Source organism: Chlamydotis macqueenii, chromosome 3 (assembly GCF_036417535.1).
Source record: "Chlamydotis macqueenii isolate bChlMac1 chromosome 3, bChlMac1.mat, whole genome shotgun sequence".
NCBI lineage: Eukaryota > Metazoa > Chordata > Aves > Otidiformes > Otididae > Chlamydotis > Chlamydotis macqueenii.
Genome location: NC_141558.1, coordinates 39,079,868 through 39,099,882, shown reverse-complemented (window position 1 = coordinate 39,099,882; position 20,015 = coordinate 39,079,868). Strand labels below are relative to the sequence as shown.

Here is a 20,015-nt window from a genome sequence, read left to right as displayed (position 1 = left end):
AGTTGCAACTAATTGCTTATGTTTAACTATTACTCTAAATAAAATATAACAAAATTTGAAAGCGCTGTTAACTTTCCTTTCCCAGAGGAGTTGAGAACACCATTAAATATTTGTTAAATTAGTAAAGTTCTTGCAATATCCATGGCTCTGCAAGAGGTATCGTTCATCAGTACTGGAAGACAAACACAGACATAACTCTATGCTCAAACTGGAGAAGTCTGCACTTGCACCAGTTAAATCTACACAGTAAATATGCTCATTGAAAGCTCTTGCATTCAGGACTAGTATCTTAAAGGAGAAATACTGAGGCATCACAGATATGCAGCACTCCAAGACAGAAGCACGCAATGCAACTGTGCACAGGCACAGCTCTTCTAGACACATTCATAGTGAGGGTGTGCAAACATCCTGATACTACGGACACCAAAATATTCCAAGATCTCACTATAATTTTGGCAGCTAGACCATCAGATATAGAAGCTTCAAAACCACTTCATGAATATACAGGCTTAGTTCCTTTGAGATATCCACGGTGAACATATTTCTTTAAAAAATGAATATGTTGGTGCTTTTTAATACTGACAGATTCACCAATGAAATATCTGCAGGAGATATATATAAACAAAAAGTATTTCACAGAGCAGTGGGTTAGACTGTTTCAAACTGCGATACGAAAATAAAGCTATTATACATAAACCAGTTCCTCAGATCAGGGACAGAACAATACGGTGAGAAATAAAATGCCTCTATCAAACGAGTCAAAAAATGTTGAATGTCTACTGTGTGAGACACTGCTCTCCAGAAATAAAGATAACAGGATGAAATGCTCTTTACTCTTTTTAGGATAAGCAAGAAGGAATTTCTCAACTCACATGCAGCGGTGACAAGCCCCTAAACAGCAATAGAGCATGAGTACTGGAGAGTAATCAAGTGCTACAAATTGCAGGACACCTTAGTTCATTGCAAAACCCCTGAATCCTAAGAGATGAAATACAAAGAACATGACGACTTGATCTGTATTCTCGATCAAGTAGCTAGGTATACAGTGGTCATGTTGATTATCTCTTCTGACTTAATAATATAGGAACAAAATGGTTTGTTTGTTTGTTTTTTTTGGGGGGAAACACAGCTAATATGCTGATTCTTGGGCTGGAGCTAGACATTCATCTTGTTCAAATGAAGTTAATTTTTGAGGGCTGTGTTTTTCAGAGTAAAACTCTGTGAGCCTGAAGCATCATCTCACTGGCTGTTGCAACCACTAAAGAACTGAGCATGTAATGAAAACAGTGTTGTTCAAATTCCTGGAAAGCTGGTAACAGTCTACTTTTAAGGGGTAATTTATGCAGGTTTACAAACTAAGCTGGACTTCTGGCTTCGACTCTTCTGTGCAACTCCAACCCTGTGCCAGTATCACTACGGAATCAAATGAAAAGTCAGTCATGGAACTGAACTGGTAAAATAAAAACAAACCTGCAAGTAAGTGAATATATCTCTCCTTTCAAGGCAGAGCATTCGTTAGTCCTGCTTTGCAATGCTGAAATCATCCCTGCCCCGACAACTAGCCATAAATTAGAAGATGACTAGGATGATAGTAAGCATGACCGATGAGCAAAAGAGACGCACTGGGCAGTCATGTCCTCAAAGCCCAACAGCATCTAAAAAGGACTGAGTTCAAGAAGCACTTGCAGACCACCGGAATTTGATTAAGCGAATCCAACAACTTTGCCTGTGATGCCTCTTTCTGTACCACGAGGAAAACCATGTACTGGTTGAGAATAGCCTTATAACATGTTTTCTTTTGAATGAAGCACTTGGGATACTAAAAATGTATTAGATATCCCAGTTAAGACATCTCTGGAGTCAAGAGCCTTTGGTACCAATGCATCAGTACCAGATGATCCCTTTGTGAAGTCTCACAGCAAAGTTACATCCTAAAGGGAGAGTAAAACAATTTTAGAGGTGTTGAAATAAGATTATTCTCAGTCTCGATGACCTACAGCTTTTAGAGCTGAACACCACCACCTTTTTTTTTTTTTTTGTGATCTGCTCCCTCTTCTCCTTGTTGTTCCGTGTTTTATAAGAAGATGGAGATCAAGCCTTTCATCACGTAAAAAGCACGAGTATTTTGATACAACTGCAACTTTTTTCAAAAAAAGTTGTTAGGTTACCGTTCCCATGAAAGGCACTTTAATTGCAGGAGGCTAGAGGCAGCTAAGGAGTAGCTGAGATGTAACCAGCATTTATGTCCACATTGTATGAGGACAGACCACCCAACTAAGATGTCAATTGAATACAACATTCAATAAAGACTTGAATAGTTCTTGAACTAGTTCTGCATGTTAAAAAACCCTTACTAATACAATATCTAATTTAAACCAAGTCTACCTCAGATTTCCCACAAGACTTCACCATTTAAGGCATTAGAAACAAACACTACTACAGATCATTTTAAAATAATTTAAAAGAGTAAGACAAACGTTTACACACAATATGAACACCATCATGCCTATTTGAAAAAGTACAAGAGAAAACAACAAAAAAAAATAGTATCTATTATTTTCTTTGTGGTATGACAACCCTATCACTACAATCATAATCCATCTTTACTTCCCTTTCATCTTTGCCTCCAACAAAGAACCTTAAATATAAATGACCTGCTTCCATTTTGTTTTTTTTTTTTTCTTTTTAGCTAGGATACTCTACAGGCAAACTGATATTTAGACTAGAACAAAACTTACACAGGACAGTATGGATATTTCAAACCTGTCCACTATAAGCATCAGACAGAACAGCACCATCTGAAATACTGCAGCCCTCACAGATATGCCAAAATACAGAACCAGATCGTATCAGTCCAATATAAGTCAACAAAATCAGTTTCTATTTATTTAGAACTGTGTACCAAGAGATCATTTTAAAACAAGTCAACACAGCATTGTACTTTTAATTCATTTCCAAAGCAGTTTAATTAGGCAAATTAAAACTTAACTGATTCAGTATTTGTTTACCGGGACGTAGCACGTTACCTTGATTTTGTAGCTAGACAAGTGCTGCGAGAGTATTAGCTCTTACAGGTTTGTTATTATAATATAACACAATCCAGAACTGAATAGCAGAACTTCAGCAGGTACGGAACATGAGATTGTATTTACAAAACTAAGGATAACATAATGAAATATGATCTTTTTCTAGTGTGCAAGTACTATTTAAATTATGGTTACAATCAAAGAACATCCATCTCAATTTTTACTCAATTTTAGGTTTTGAAGCCTTTCAAGATTTTAAGTTGTTGATGTGCTGGTTTTACTTTGAATATGCCTTCTGAACTGTTTCACAATAAAGTTGTTAAAGCAAAGTATAGCTCTAGAAAGGCAAGATGCCTTTGGCTGAAGTCAGCTGATGTTGCTTTAATTCTAACAGAGACACTGACTTGTGCCCAGAAGAGAGGACTGAAGCCAGATTCTCAATTCCATCACTTACTACAAGACTGTATTTAAGCAATCATTTTCATTCTCAATTTCTGCAGACATGGTGCAGGGCTATCCAATTTTTTTTTCCCCCATTACTACTCCTCTTCTCCACTGATAGGCTGTAGTTCAAATCTTCCCCACTGTTTTTTCCTTTTCCTTCAAAAAGACAACTCCAGCTGCTTTTACACTTTACACCCCCATCCTAACACTATCAGCTTCTCTGTCCTGCAGTTGAAAGCAAAGGAAAGTAAAGATTAGTGAGTACTAAATCACTGAGGCCAAGAAATACTCAAAAAATCAAGACAGACTCATTCACAGATGAAATTCAAAACCAAAACTTGAGTTTGCAATTAAGTGCTGGCCCACAAAAAGCTCACAATGACTATAGCACTTCAGTGCAATGCAGTGCATAATAAGGGGATCCATACAGCAGAAAAGGTAGTGCTAAGAACACAAGTCCTCAGTGTATCCACCACAGGAGATCTTATTTCGGACTCGCTTTCAGCTGGTTCCATTATCTGAAAATGGTTCTTTCAACCTTTCACTTTCTTGTCCATCTACTGAAGACAGACATTCAGAAAAATAAAAGCAGTTTTGTTATAGTATGAGCATGTATGTTTTTATATGCTTGTCTCTATTACGGTGTTTCTCCTTCCACAGGGGAAAAAAAAAAAAAAAAAAAAAAACCCACGCTCTGTTCTATACTCAGAGCGAAGTACCACCTACACGACGGCGCTGGTTTTTATTATTGGTATCTTCAGTACCCAGACACATAAGTATGCACTCTCTGGTATGGATAACCATCACTTACTAAGAATCAATCTGTTTAGGTTTTATCTAAACAAGAAAACACCAGCTCAAATACTTTCAAGTACTAGTTTCCTGAACAGTTTTAAAGGTACTCTGCAAAAGAGTGTTTTCAAATTCTACCCATCTACAAGCCTCTTTTTTTTTTTTTAAGTAAACATTCTCCTCTCACCATCCTCTTCATTTTTTTTAATTCAGTCTGTGTTTTCAGAACAACCATGTAAATCTGCAACGTTGTCTATCAAACCAGAACACAAAGAATAAACTGAGTTACAACTATAAAATTTTATTGCAGAAAAAAATAAAGACACAGATGTAGTGTTATGCTCAAGCCTCACCAGAAAGTTAAAAGATGTACAGAAACAGCAAGAAATCAAGAATATCTTGCAGTAACTCACGCATACATCCATACTGAAGGAAAGCTATCCTCCTGGAGATGTTCAGAGACAACAGTAAGTAAGCTCAGAGAAATATTCTCCCCCTCTGAAAAGGTAACTGTTCTATGAAAATCACAAAACATGAAAGTTGAGGAAAAAGATAGAAAGATAGAAAGTTAGTAAGAACTATCATTAGCTATGTTTTGACTCTTGCCTAAAAAAATTCTCCCCAAATAACCACAATTACTTAGGTCTCCTTCATGGAAATTTTAGTTTATTTTGTTTAAATAAATCTCACCACAGCTGTACTTACATAACTACGTAACAACTAAGCAGATTTCAACGCTTCTGAAGATGCAAGAGTGCACTGATTATTTAAATGTTCTCCCCCTTTCCCTACATTTATTTACATCACCTAAAGGCATTAATGATCTTGATGGTTCTTTACAACTACTTGATTTTAACTCACGCTCTCCTGGTTGCTTATCTCTGGTAAAGAGCTAAGACTAACTGCAGGAAGAATCCATGTAGTGATGATCAACAACATAAAGAAACTCACCCTTAAGACTAACTTTTTGAAGATTTTTTACTTACCCTTACAATTCAATTTGTAAGGACACTAGCGCCCTGAGTCTTTAGCACACAAGCATAAAAAGTAACCATGCCTCTTATCCAACTATTTCTACTTCAGCTGGCAGATAAAGTAATAAGAAAAAAAAAAGCCAGGTGTGTCCTCTAATGCATGTAACTTTGAATAGCAGGGAAGCACCACTGCCCCCAATTTGCAGACACAAAACCAAGACAGATCTAAGTATGCCATCCAAAAGTACATTTACATTTCTAAGGCAAAGTCTACATTGGATGAAGGTTTGAAAAAAAGCACCTCAGCATACATGGAAGCAGAAATAGAATAAAGGCTTGTGGGGCTCAAGGCTGCTACAACTCCCAGAACAGTAATATTGTCATCTCCCGTCACCAAGAAAATATCACAGAAAACACAGCAAGGAAGAGAGATGGCTGACTCTGGAAAGTTAATTGCCAAACACAGAACTTTCTGCTCACTGGTAGAGAGATATTTCTCTCCTCAAATTTAAGCCAAAAGGCGCAAACAATTTGTATGTTTTTCACCCGGGCACGCTGAACATATTGCAGGAGCTCAGATTGCTAATTATTAAATTGAGAGAAGCAAAACAAAAGAGAAAGTATCTTGCTGCTATTCCTCCCATTATTCTTTAATCACTATTTTGCTTAAGATTCAAAACCCAGCTAATTTTAGAAAAAGAACTAGAAAAACCTAGGAAATTAATGAAAGGTCTCTGCTTACATCCATAAACTGCTTTAAAACAAGTAACTTATTTAAAATATCAGGAAATAACTTCATTAAGTCTCATGTTTTGGCATACAGAGTAGTAGAAATTACCCTCTTTAGGCTTGCCCTTAATCTTTCAACACTTTGAATTCAATATGCTCCTTCTGATCTTGTCAGCAGTATCTGATTTCTCTCCTGCATCCTTACATAAGAGGCGAACTTGTCATTGTCCTAGGCTACATTTCTCTCTATTCAGGTTTTCATTCAGGTCTCAGTTTAATTTTTTAGTCTGTTTAGTTAAAAACAATATTGAGCAGTTGGCTATTAAACAGGCATGTCAGGAATGTGGTGGGATGTTCATTACAGTACACTTACATCCACTGCCAGGAAATCTAATTTACCTATTCTTTTAATTATCAGACTGGCATATGGGCAGACCGAAAATAGGAAGATAGCCAGAAATAACTGTGTCTAACCTGAAAATATGTGCATTTCCTGCAACATAGATGACTTGAACCTGCTCTCTCAGTGCAGTGAAATGAGACCTTACAAATATTTCTGTAGTTCATCTGTATTACACTTTCATATTAGCTGTCTTTATCTGCTGAACCCAGCTTTTCCCACTGCTACTTCAAACCTTTTTTACTTCTGATGAAAACTTAATTGATAATCTTCTTTCTCAGTAAAAAGGTTACTTCATTGTCATTTTAAGCTTGTCTATTCAGCACAGTCAAACTCGCGTCCTAAAGGATGCTTCCATCTGATCTACATTTCCTGTGAAAGAACAAGGCAACGTCTACCTGATTCACACAGAGTCTAATAATGATCTGTGTCCTTATATCAGTGTCAAGGAACTTCCACTGTGTCCACGTGTGAGGAAAGAGAGGAGGCCAGATTATACTTACTCCTGAATACATTAGCAATCCTAAGCAGAACTGTGAGCTCCGGCCATCACACTGATGTGGTTCATGAAGTTTGGCTGGGTATCCAAAAGCAGGGTTCAATTGCCACGCCAGTTTTAACTACAACATCACGCAAGATCCAGGTCTGTAGAATCGGGATATTTAAGTTTTATCATCTTCACTATTATGGATCCTTAATCAGAAGTTACTTTTTATCCCAGCTATTCTCTTCATAAGAGCTACCCTCCAATGATTAAAGTAAAAATTGAGTTCAGATTATGTCTTTTGTGATTCTGAACATTTGATCTCTTCCTGTCCTCATCCTTGTATTCATTCTGTTATAAAACCGTGTATTATCACAAGCTCCCAAGACAAGCAGGAATCACAAGACTGAGAAACTCCTTACTCACAATTTGATTTAATGCCTGATCACTGAATATACTTTACTGATTCATCAAAACAGTAGTGTATTAGATACATAAATATCAAACTGGATTTATCTATTTACCAGAATCAATTCTCTCCATACTTTTTAGTAACAAAAGGCAAAAGGAGTCCTACTAAATTCTGTTCTTTATGATATACAGGAGACTGAGAAAGTAACAGCTCAAATGAAAACTCTTAAGGTAAGTGCTATATTCAACCCAAAAGGCAACAGAGAGTTACAATTAATAAAGACTGGTGCTTATTCTAAAGAATTTTACTCCAGGAGGTTAAATTTCTGAAAGCAACAAACGCATCTGTCCAGCAGTTAGGAGAGAAATGAACACTAGGAGTCAGTATCTGAAGGTGGAGGGAGTTGTGGCAGAAGTTGTCCAGGTTATGCAAGTCCCTATAAGGACAAAGAACTGTGTGACTAGCTCAGAATAATTAACAAACTAATCACACAAGAACTTCATTAGTTAGCATAGGATTTTCCCGATTCTCTGATGAAAGATTAATTTACTTCAGCTTCACACAGGGAATCACGAAGCCAGAAATATTACATACCTGAAGATAGTACAACAGTTACAGAAGAGAAGATGGAGAAGAAAGTTGATAAAACTATTCTTACCAAAAACTACAGGCACAGGTTTTTGCAAGTTTGACCAACCTGATCTCCTTCTATGACCAGGCAACTTGCCTAACAGATGACAGAAAGGCTGTGGATGTGATCTACCTGGACCTTAGCAAAGCCTTTGATATTGTCTCCCACAGCATTTTCCTAGACAAGCTGGCGGCTCATGGCTTGGACAGGTGTACCCTGCGATGGGTTAAAAACTGGCTGGATGGCCAAGTCCAGAGAGTTGTGGTGAATGGAGGTAAATCCAGTTGGCAGCTGGTCTCAAGCAGTGTTCCCCAGTGCTCAGTGCTGGAGCCAGTCTTGTTTAATATCTTTATCAATGACCTGGATGAGGGGATTGAGTGCTCCCTCAGTAAGCTTCCACCAAACTGGGTGGGAGTGTTGATCTCCTTGAGGGTAGGAAGGCTCTGCATAGGAATCTGGACAGGCTGGACCAATGGGCCAAGGTGAACTGTATGAGGTTCAAAAAGGCCAGGTGCTGGGTCCTGCACTTCAGTCACAACAACCCTATGCAATGCTGCAGGCTTGAAGAACAGTGGCTGGAAAGCTGCCCTGCAGAAAGGGACCTGGAGGTGCTGGTGGACAGCCGGCTGAACATGAGCCAGCAGTGTGCCCCAGTGGCCAAGAAGGCCAACAGCATCCTGGCTTGCATCAGGAACAATGTGGACAGCAGGAGAAGGGAAGTAATTGTGCCCCTGTACTCAGCACTGGTGAGGCCGCACCTTGAATACTGTGTGCAGTTTCGGGCCTCTCAGTACAAGAATGAGATTGAGTTGCTGTAGCTCCTCCAGAGAAGGGCAACGAAGCTGGTGAAGGGTCTGGAGAACAAGTCTTATGAGGAGCGGCTGAGGGAACTGGGATTGTTTAGTCTAGAGAAGAAGAGGCTGAGGGGAGACCTCATTGCTCTCTACAACTCCTTGAAAGGAGATTGTTGGAAGGTGAGTGTTGGTCTCTTCTCCCAAATAACAAGTGATAGGATGAGAGGAAATAGCCTCAAGTTGGGGCAGGGGAGGTTTAGGTTGGCTACTAGGAAACATTTCTTTACTGAAAGAGTGATCAGGCACTGGAATAGGATGCCCAAGGAAGTGGTGGAGTCACCATCTCTGGAGGTGTTCAAAGAACGTGTAGATGTGGCACTCCAAGACATGGTTCAGTAGGCATGGTGATGTCAGGTTGACGGTTGGACTTGATGATCCTGCAGGTCTCTTCCAACCTTAAGATTCTATGATTCTATGCTAAGTTTAGTCCAATTTCCTACTGGGTCAGGCCTATTTTCAGAGAATACTTTTATAAAGCTCCATTGCCTTTTTGATGTTACATATACCTTCTTTCTGAATGTCTTTGTTCTGCCAAATACTAGGTGTTGTTAGATTAACTTCCCAAATGAAAGCAGTGCAGTTCATCCTTAGAGACAAAAGATCCCAGAAATGCTACCATGGAGTTGTCTTTAATGCATATTTGGAGAGATAAATAGAAAAAAAAAACCCACACCTCAAAAAACACACCTGCACACTCCTTAAAACACAAGACATTAAGTTTTTAACCAATGCAAAAGTACAGACCTAATAAAATGGGGAACACTATTTCAAAAGATAGTTTCAAGTCATATTGTTTACCTGTTCTTTAAACTTAAATTTGCAAGTTGTTGAACATCATTACAGAAGCTGATTGCATAGCAGTGTCATGCTAGGTTCCCTCATGAAAACGAAAGAAATTATACACACTCTACTGTAACTGCAAGGATTTATATGGAGGCCTTTAAAAAGAACCCTAACAAGAATTTTTTTTGATAGATATAAATCAATACCTGGAGCACTGTTTCTTGAAGACATGCTCCATATATACATGAATTTTATATAGTTTCTTTGGCTTGTGTGTCAGTTTAGGTACTACTTCATAGTGAAGAAACAGTATGTTGATGTCTCTTAACGGTTCCAGTTTGGTCCCTAATTTAGGGAAGTCTTATGTAGAAACCACATACAATATACAGTATGTCTGCATAAAGCCTAGAGTAAAAAAATACTATGACATTTAAACATTAGAGTAAATTGAAAAAGTCAGATGAAATTCCCTGATTCTTAGTCACAACGGAAGCAAAGATTCCCCAGAAGAGCACTTTTCTTTTTTTGCTGTCTTCCCTCAAGATGAGGTATTCATTCTCTGAAAAAATTGTTTAAAAAAATAATTAAGAGAGAGAGAAAATGGACTGAACATTCAAATAGATATCTAACTTTATCAAGACACTGAGACACACAACATGGATATTTTGATGAAACGAGATGCCTTACTGAACATTAACAAATATATATATATATTCCTTGTACAGTCCTGCACAATAAGGAAGATGTTTTCCATAGTCAGCATTGTATGTTTTTTAAAGAGTGAATCTTCAACAACCATAGTTTTAGAAAGCAACCTAGAGATTATTGATATACATTATTCAAAAGTGGGGAATAAAGTTTGGATTTGTGGGAAGAGGTAAAGCCAGGAATGTATGTGCGACTGTTACTTTCCCTGCAGGTAAGTATTTCAAACCCACATAGATTCCAAGGATATAGTAACAAAGCAAAAAGCAAAGGGAAAAAAAGCGAAAAATTTAAAATCATGGACTGCAAAAACTGTTCAAAAAGTGAAAACTGGATAACAACCCAAAATAGCCTTGAAAATCTAAGTGGTGCATCCAAAAGAAAAGGAATATGCTACTTTCCATGTCTACATGGGATAGGATAAATCACAGTAGTCTTAAATTGTAACAAGAGATTAGAGATCAAGTCAGATTGCAAGGGGGGGAAAAAAACATTCAAAGGCAAAGATAACTGAACTGAAATGTATTATTCCAGGGAGTTTTTTTGGAATCTTTCTTACTGGAAATTTTTGAGAACATGTTAAACAAGCATTTCTAGCTATGGCTTACCAATAATTAATTCTGCTTTGGAATCACGGTCTATCTGACCAAGATCTCTCCCAGATGCATGTTCCACATGGGGAAAATACCGCCAAACCCAGCTAGCTCAAAAGGGAAGTTTTCAAAACTAAAACACAGCGTTTTTATGACTGTTCTTTCCTAACCATCTACCTTTATTTAAGGAGCTTTTAATAAAGAAAAATCAATTTATTAAAAAAATCAAAAATACAAAAGATTCCTTTTTACACTGATGGCAATTCACAGACATGAAAAGACTTAGTTTGTATTACAGTAGATCTTTAAATCAAAACTGTCACCAAAATGAGTTTAAGATTCCCCTCATCTGTCCAACAACAATATTAAAAGGCTGTTATTAAAGATTTGGCTTTTTCATAAGCAGATTATAAACAAAACACACATCTAAAACTAACTGCACCAGTTCTGGTTGTCCAAATAACCTAATATGTAACTGGGAAATGATTCAAATAAACTACAGAAAGCTACGTTTTGTAAGATTATTACACTTGGTAAGACATAAGCTAAACACATGCTAAAGTAAAGCTGCTGCCTGGACACATTATCTATCTCTCTCAAAAAAAAAAAAAAAAAAATCCAGGTGTATCACATCTTGGTATACTTTTTATGCTCAAACATATTTGAGCAAAATTATCATGACACTACTCCCCCCCCCCCCCCCGCCCTCAAGAAAGGCTGACAGCACAGCAGAAAGTTTAGACATTAGCATCATTAGAAAAGCAAATCAACAAGATTCTCATTTTCAGAGATATATAGGTAGGAAAAGTTAACTATTTCCAATACATCCACTTAATTTGATACAGGAAGATTTGTATTAACACAAACTTATAGTACAGAGCTCAGAAGATCTAACGAAGACCAGCTCTAGCCTGGCATGATGTTGAGGCTTGATGCCATGACTGAGAACAAGGACTAAAATAATTACGCTCATTGGTTAGACTCACCCCAAACAGAGAGGGTGGGTTTTTTTCTAAACACATATACATTATATCCAGATATGCACACAGACCATTTTATACGAAAGCAAGACAGTTTCCCTGACTCCTCATAGCTTAACGTAAAAAATCAAGGGGTGTCATTTCCACCCCTCTCTCCTAGGTCAGTAAGACAACATGACTTGTTTGACTTGGCAGGTCTTACAGTGATGAAGGAGCACAAAAATGCCCAAGGTAGCTCAAAAGTTTGCATGAGATGACACAGTGATGACAGTTATTTTCCTTCATGCACTTGGGAATCTGTGTGGTGTACTATAGTTCCGCGGATTCCTTGTGATCTCTCACCTCTGTACATCCCTCCCAGAACAGCAGATCATCTGGAGGTCACAGGTACGAAAGCAAAAAGTGTTAGAAGTTATGGTGGAAATCTTACACTTGTGACAATATGTGTAGAAAAAACTAGCAACTGTGAGACCAGGAAGAAATACAGTGTGTAAGAGGAAAATATGCAAAGACAGAAACATCAAACAGAAGCATCTATGGTTTATCTCAGTGGACAAATCATTCACCAGACTTGAAAGAAAACACTTTTTGCTTAAAGAAGTAAAAGTTGTAGAACTTTTGTACTCAAAAGAAGCAACAGAGACCTGATTAGACAGGAAACCATTAAACTGAAAGCTCAAAAAATAGCAGCCGTACCAACATCCACATTCCAGCAGTTTGTGACTATATTACGTAAAGATCACTATTAGCCATTGAGCCAAACAAAAGCAAGGGTGGATGTCTACTACATACTCAGTGAAGAGTTTGATGAATGTTGTCTGGAGTAAGAGATCAGGTGTAATATTAAGAAAAAGAGGAAATGTCTTCTACTTGTATTAAAAGGGCATCTGACGTTTCACTGATGGTATTTTTCACTGTCAGTGAATACCAATCTTACGGTCACATCAGGAGGAAGGACATGACAACTGCAGGTGCTTGATGAAATAGCAATTAAGCCCTTCAAAGACTGCTGAGGTCTTTATATACAGAATGACTCTTGGCAAGGGATCATACTCTAACACCTACAGGAAAAAATAAAGAAGCCTACTGAAACACTACTTTGTCATTGGATTAAGACAGATTGGGTTTCGATAAATCCAGAAGTTGCAGCTGAAAGGTTTAAGAAAGGCTTTATTTCAAATTCTATGGACAGAACTGAAGATTATTTCTGTTATCTTCAGTCTGAGGAGGAAGCTGAGAATAGAGAGGCTAAAAGGGAGGAAGATGATGACAACAAAGAGGGTGACAGCACCAGAAAGTTGTGAAGTCTGTGAGGTGCAAAAACCAAAAGCCATTTGTAGTAAGGTATAAGAAAACAAAAGACGACTAAGCTCCAACAGAAACAAATCACTAGTGAAAACTTAATAACTTTATTACATTTTGATTACAGATATGTAATAAAAAAGCTTTTTATGTAGAACTATGTCTGTTTGCTTTCAGGAGGGACATCTTATATTCAGATTAGTACAGTATATATTTCCCAATATTCACATAATCATAGAATAGTTTGGTATGGAAGGGACCTTCTTGAACCTCATGAGGTTCACATGGGCTGACTTCTTAAGCTTGTCCACGTCCCTCTGGATGGCATCTCATTCCTCAGGCACGTCAACCACACACAGCTTGCTGTAATCTGCAGACTTGCTGAGGGTGCATTCAATTGCACTGTCTATGTCACTGATGAAGATGTTAAATAGTTCTGCTCCCAATATGGACCCTTATGGCCCTTGTCACCTACCTCCATCGCAACATTGTGCCATTGACCACTACCCTCTAGATGTGCCCATCCTCACCTACCAAACAGTCCACCCATCAAATCCTTATCTCTCCAACTTAGACAGAAGGATGTTGTGGGTGACCATGTCAAAGGCCTTACAGAAGTCCAGCTAGATGACATCTGTAGCTCTTCCCTTGTCCACTGATGTAGTCGCTCCATCACAGAAGGCCACTAGGTTGGTCAGGCAAGACTTGCTGTTGGTGAAGCCATGCTAGCTGTCTCAAATCACCTCCCTGTCCTCCATGTGCCGTAGCATAGCTTCTAGGAGGATCTGTTCCATGATCTTCCCAGGCACAAAGGTGAGGCTGACAGGTTGGTCATTTATATTACCAAGATCTACTCTAGTGTGTCCACACAAAGTGGAAAAAAATAGGTTAGAACCTTAATGTCCTAATACTTCACTAGTACCTCAACACACAATAAAAATCAGTTTAAAATGGTAGGAACAAATGCTATGCAGTCAAATCAGTTAAACCCAAGCTTTTTAAAAGAAGTTTTGTTTTTGTTTTTTTTTAAGTAGCTAAAAACCTTTGCACCCCCCGCCCCCCATTTTTCTATTAGCATTACACTTCTGCTAGCATTAAGAAGATCCTAGGTTACTATTAAGTAAACTATCTATGCTAGAAGGATATTAATGTGTCTACTAATTGCTAAGCATACTTGTTAACCTATTTTAACACAGGATTTTTCTCATAACAGACAAACACGACAAGAGAACCAACAGATGAGGCAAAAAGTACAGGCAAAGTTACTGAGGAAGGACAGCACAATGGCCCAAATATTTTCTTGTGTTTTTGATACAGATCACTATATGCTGACAACTCGTACATTAGTATCGCACATCTGATCATCTTACAGTTTTGGAAAATTTGTACCACAAAGTACAGCAAGAGAGGAAAAAAAAGGGGGGGGACACGACTCAGAAGCAGATTCAGAAAAGTCAAAAATAACAATGGAGGGAAGACTAATAAGCTCAGAGAGGAAACATGTCAACTACATAAAAAGTTGGGCTAAGTAGAGGTACTACAAAGATTTCACAACTAACTAGTGACAAAAGAAAATTTGTTGCTAGCCAGCAACTTGGTATGTATGAAAATAAAGGTTACATTGAGTAATGACCAACTGGAATGGCAATCCCAGGCACAAATACAGGCTGGGAGGAGAATGGATTGAGAGCAGCCCTGAGGAGAAGGACTTGGGAGTGCTGGTGGATGAGAAGCTTAACATGAGCAGGCAATGCGCCCTTGCGGCCCAGAAGGCCAACCGCATCCTGGGCTGCATCAAGAGGAGCGTGGCCAGCAGGTCGAGGGAGGTGATTCTCCCCCTCTACTCTGCCCTGGTGAGACCCCACCTGGAGTACTGTGTCCAGTTCTGGAGCCCCCAACACAAGAAGGACATGGACCAGTTGGAGAAGGTCCAGAGGAGGGCCACGAAGATGATAAAAGGGCTGGAGCACCTCTCTTAAGAGGACAGGCTGAGAGAGTTGGGGCTGCTCAGCCTGGAGAAGAGGAGGCTCCGGGGAGACCTGATAGCAGTCTTCCAGTACCTCAAGGGGGCCTACAAGAAAGATGGGGAAAGGCTGTTTAGTAGGGCCTGTTGCGATAGGACGAGGGGTAATGGTTTTAAAATAGAGGGGGGTAGATTTAGATTAGAAATTAGGAAAAAATTTTTTAAGATGCGAGTTATAGAACACTGGAACAGGTTGCCCAGAGAGGTGGTGGATGCCCCATCTCTGGAAATATTCAAGGCCAGGCTGGATGAGGCTCTGAGCAACCTGATCTACTCAGGGATGTCCCTGCTCCTTGCAGGGGGGTTGGACTAGATGACCTTTGAAGGTCCCTGCCAACTCTAACCATTCTATGATTCTATGATTCTATGGAAGAGAACACAGCCCATAGCAAAGAGCTCTGACAGACCCATCAACATCATGTTCACCTAGCTCTGAGGGGAAAAAACCAAACATTTTATCTTCTTTAACTGAATACATCAACAGATCACCTTTAAAAGCAAAGTTGGAAAAGAATCTAATCAGCCACCACATGGCAAGAACAGCAATCTTTCTCTGGACCATTCTGATTTCTTGCAAAATTCACACTTCCAATTTTTAGTCACTACAACTGAAGCTATTTTATCTGCCCCAGTCTGCACATACGTTGTTTGTGAAAATATAACAGTTTGTCACAGATTTGCTAATTACCAAATTGCAACAGAAGAGCACGAATCACAATTAAAAAATCATTTTACATGTATCTGTACAGATGTGAATTTCACTTGATTACAAAAATAATGCTTTCTATTGCATACTGACAATGGAGAACACAATCACATTCACACAGATACGGTACAGGATTAAGGTCCAGTCTATAATCCCCTTAAAATTTAAGAATAATTGCATCATTTCACAGTGCAATCAACAGGAGAACAAAAATATTTATAGTAATGAAATGCTGCATATAAAATACATCAAAGTAAACCTTATTCTTACAAGAGAAGAAAACAGTTCTATAATATTATTTTCTGTCAAGGTACACGGGGTCTTGTTTTTTCTGTAATGGTTGTTCTACACTGTTGGGTTATAAGCACTGGAATAGTTCAAATTGAGCTTTTTCAAAACCAGATAAGGGATTTGGCCGTACAACTCCCACTTCATTTAATGAGAGTAGAATACTTAAATCCTGTATTTGCCTTTGAACCTAGGGATCTTTCAATGCTCTATTGCACATTCTTTAGCTTCCTTCAGTAGGAAAACATGCTTATTTCTCAAACGTTATGCTACCCACTTCATTTAAAAAAAACCCAAAAACTCAAAACTTTATTTCTGGCAACAAGCTATGTGGTTGCTGGACGCCAGAGTCACTACCTGGCAAAATAAAACAAGGACACAAGACTTTACAAGTTCTGTGTAGTTATTTCATGCCTAGAAACAAAGTATGGGGGAAAAAAAAGCAGGTAAAATCATACTGAGATAAATTCTAAAATATTTCTTCAGATATAAATAAGATGCTAAGGTTTGTATATGTGACCAGTCAAATTATTATTTTATGCACATATATTCAAACGTTTTATTCTAGAAATCATGGCAGGTGCCTTTAAACTGTTATTTAAAACAGATTTCTGAGATGGCTTTTACTATTACATTAATTTTCTATAAACTCTGCCATACAATGCAAGCCAAGTAGCTAAGTATACCATCTGAATCACGAACACGATTTTGTGTTAGCCCCAATAAAAACAATTAATTAAAATTGCAGAAAACTGTAGAAGAGGCACCACCAGCACAGGTGAACACATTTTTTAAAAAAAATCTCTGTTGAACCAGTATAAAAAATATCCACCCAACACCATCACTACTTAATACATTAACCATCTGTTTAGATCTCGGTTTAAAATTTGAGAAGCAGGATATTTCAATATTGAATGGCATGTCTCAACTCTCAGTACTACACATCTGTCTTCAGCCTGCAAAACCAGATACAGCCTTCCTATAAATCTTAGTATAGAAGGGACAGTAACTCATGTCAAAACAGTATGGATTTTTATCTAAGTCAGGTTCTACACAATCATTTTGTTCAGTAAGACTTGTTTTTAAAAGGTGTATGTTCAAGAAAATGAGTAAGCTTGGGCCTTACAACAGACTTTGGCAACAGCCATTAAAATATTATTTTTTGTTAAACTTTAAATCAATTAATTGACTACTTAAGCCACTCACTAAGCACACGCAACCCCAATTTCAGTGATAAATCTGCTTTAGGCACCGGTAAGCTACTCTGAACATGTCAAGGATGGTGTCTTCATTCCCACCTACCCAACTACTTCAGTTCAACGAACAGCTCATTCACAAGTTAGAAGTGGAGTCACAGCCAGAAAAGCTGTAAGAATTTAAGAAAGTAGGCACAAAGACTAAATAGTCTGAGAACACAGTAATCTGAACCAACATAAACCAATCTTATTTCTGTGCATCTACAGAGAGATTTTACCCAAATACAGTACGAAAAATAACCTGAAACACAACTGCTGTATATATGACATAAAATATGAGAAAGGAATATGCTTAAAATATTTAGTAGCAAATCTCCCTGGCTAGCAAAAAGTAGAGCCCAGTTTAATCCAGAAGTGACAGACATGTAAATTAGCATGCTACAATGGCTACCACCAAGAATCAACTCTTGAAGAAAACACATACAAAAATCACAAATAAAACGCAATTGAAACCGATCTTGTGAATTCACTCTTGTCCATTCCACCTTTTAACAATTTGCCTACATTCTGTAAATGGGCAACAGTAATGTGTAAACAAACATCACTTATATCAGATAGACTATTAAACCCATAGTAAAACTACAGAATTAGAGGTGTCTGTTAATTTCTGTGGCCTAAAATATTCAAGAATTTATTTTATACATTGTGTCATACCCTAATGCTAGCTGAGAAAGGCCATCTAAGAGAAATCAGGGCAATGTACTGACACATACGTGACTAAAATGGAGCAATTCGCTTTAACTGTAGAGCTAGCACTACAAAGTTTGTTTAGGAAGGGACACTCAGCAGGGTCACCAGTTCAGAAGAAACACCTGCAAACATCCCTGCTTCAGGCCCAGCCCAAGCCCTCGGGAAGCAGGCCCTTTCCCGACGGCACTCACAGCCAGAATAATTACACACAATGGTGCTTCAAGCAGTGGCAGCTCCGGAGCCCTCTCCTGAGGTGGGACTGCGCTCCCCTGACAGGGGGAGAGAAACGGGAGCGCAGACCGCAGACCTACAGACCTGCCACCATCACTGGCGACTTAGTTTAGCCCACCACCACCTTCACCTCCTTCTTCCTAGGATGTCAAAAACTCCGCTATCCCTCTAGGGTACGAGACAGGGAAGGGAGAGGGGAAGGGGCGAGGGAGAGTACACAGACATAGAGCAGGAACCCAGCGCGGAGGGGACACGGGACGGACTTTCGGCTCCTCCCCGGCCCCTCGGCGGAGAAGGGGAGCCTCCGTCTCCCGGACTGTCGCCTTCCTCCCTTCACCCCGCGCTTCGCCTCCAGGGGAGGAGGGGTGCCAGAGGGAAAGGGACGGGGAGTGGGGCGGGGGGGGGGAGCCCTCGGTCCGCCACCGCCAGGAACAAAGGGCCCTTCGATAAGCCGAGCCGCAGAGCACAACAAAGGGGCCTAGAGACCGCGAGAACCGGGGCGGCCGCCGGGGAATCGGGGCGGGGGGAGACGCGGGGGATTACAGGCCCGGCCGGAGCGGCTCCCGGTGCAGGGGGGCGGGCCACCTCCTCCCAGCCCACAATGAGCGGCCGTGGCGGCGTCCATCGCCCCGCAGCGCCCTGCCCGGCCCGGCCCGCAGCAGTAACTCCCAGCGCCCCCTCCCCCCCGCCCGGGCCAACCGCCGCACCGGGCCGTTGGCTGCCGCTCCCCGCCCCCCCCTTCTCCGCGGCGCCCCGGCGGGGGCGGCGCCGCTCCCGCCCGGCCCCCCGCGCTCCCTCTCAGCCGGGCACGGGCACACACAGACACACACACCCCGCGGGCGAGGGAGGGGAGCGGGCGGGGGCAGAGAAGGAAGGGAAGGAAAGGGAAGGAAGGGAAGAGGCGACCTGACCTGGCAGAGCTGCTTGCAGTACTCGGTAGCCGCTTGCACTGCCGGCTCGGGGCTCTCCCGCAGCCCCGTCTCTAGCTCCACCAGCCGCTTCCGCAGGCGCCGCAGCTCCAGGAGGTCGCCACCTAGGCTACCGCTCTCCTGCTCGGCCTCCTCGTCCGCCATCTTCGCACCCCGCTCCGTCGCGTACGCAGCCCCCCCCACCCCCTCCCTGCCTCGGCCTCCCGCTCCCCCCCTCCCCGCTCCGTTCTAGATCACGTGACGACACAACGCCACGTTCCGGGGAGGGGTCACGTGCCGGAGAAGCCGGGCGCGGGGGGGGGGGGAGGGAGGGGGTAAGAACGCGCGCGCGCGGGGGCGCGCGTTCTCTCCGTCCCCCGCGGCGCAGGACTGGGGAGGGGAGGGGCGAGAACGGGAAGGGGGCGCGCCTCCGCCCGTCACGTGACGCGACGCCACGCGCCCGGCGGCCCGCGCGGCCACGTGACTGCCCTCCCCGCCCTCCCGCCGACGGGTTTTGGCGGCAAACGGCGGCGGCCCGGGATTGCGCGGCCTGCTCTGCTTCCCGGAGTCTGCCGCGGAAGGGCCTTGCCGGGCCGGCCTTTGCTGCCGTCCCTCGGGCTCTGAAGGTGGTGGCAGTTCATGCGTGGCCTGGTTGCACCGGAGCTGTGGCCTCCTTGCTGGCTGTCATTATGTGGAGCAAGGCTGTGGGTCTCCCCAGGGGCCTGAACGGGTTGTATCTTCCCTGCGCCCACCTGAGAGTGCTGCGTGGCGCCAACCGCTGCAGGGTCAGCCGTGGTCAATGCT

The 20,015-nt window shown here is 41.2% G+C and overlaps 1 protein-coding gene across 2 annotated transcripts in view; it reads right to left on the bottom strand.

Moving 5' to 3' along the window:
• Window positions 1-19,575, bottom strand: part of ZNF292 (zinc finger protein 292) — a 59,717-nt gene extending 40,142 nt beyond the window's left edge. For both annotated transcript variants that reach the window (XM_086746001.1, XM_086746003.1), the window contains exon 1: window positions 19,215-19,575. In XM_086746001.1, coding sequence (XP_086602127.1) covers window positions 19,215-19,376 — 162 coding nt within the window. In that variant the 5' untranslated portion in view covers window positions 19,377-19,575. The remainder of the gene's footprint in view (window positions 1-19,214) is intronic.
• Between the last annotated feature and the right edge of the window lie 440 nt (window positions 19,576-20,015).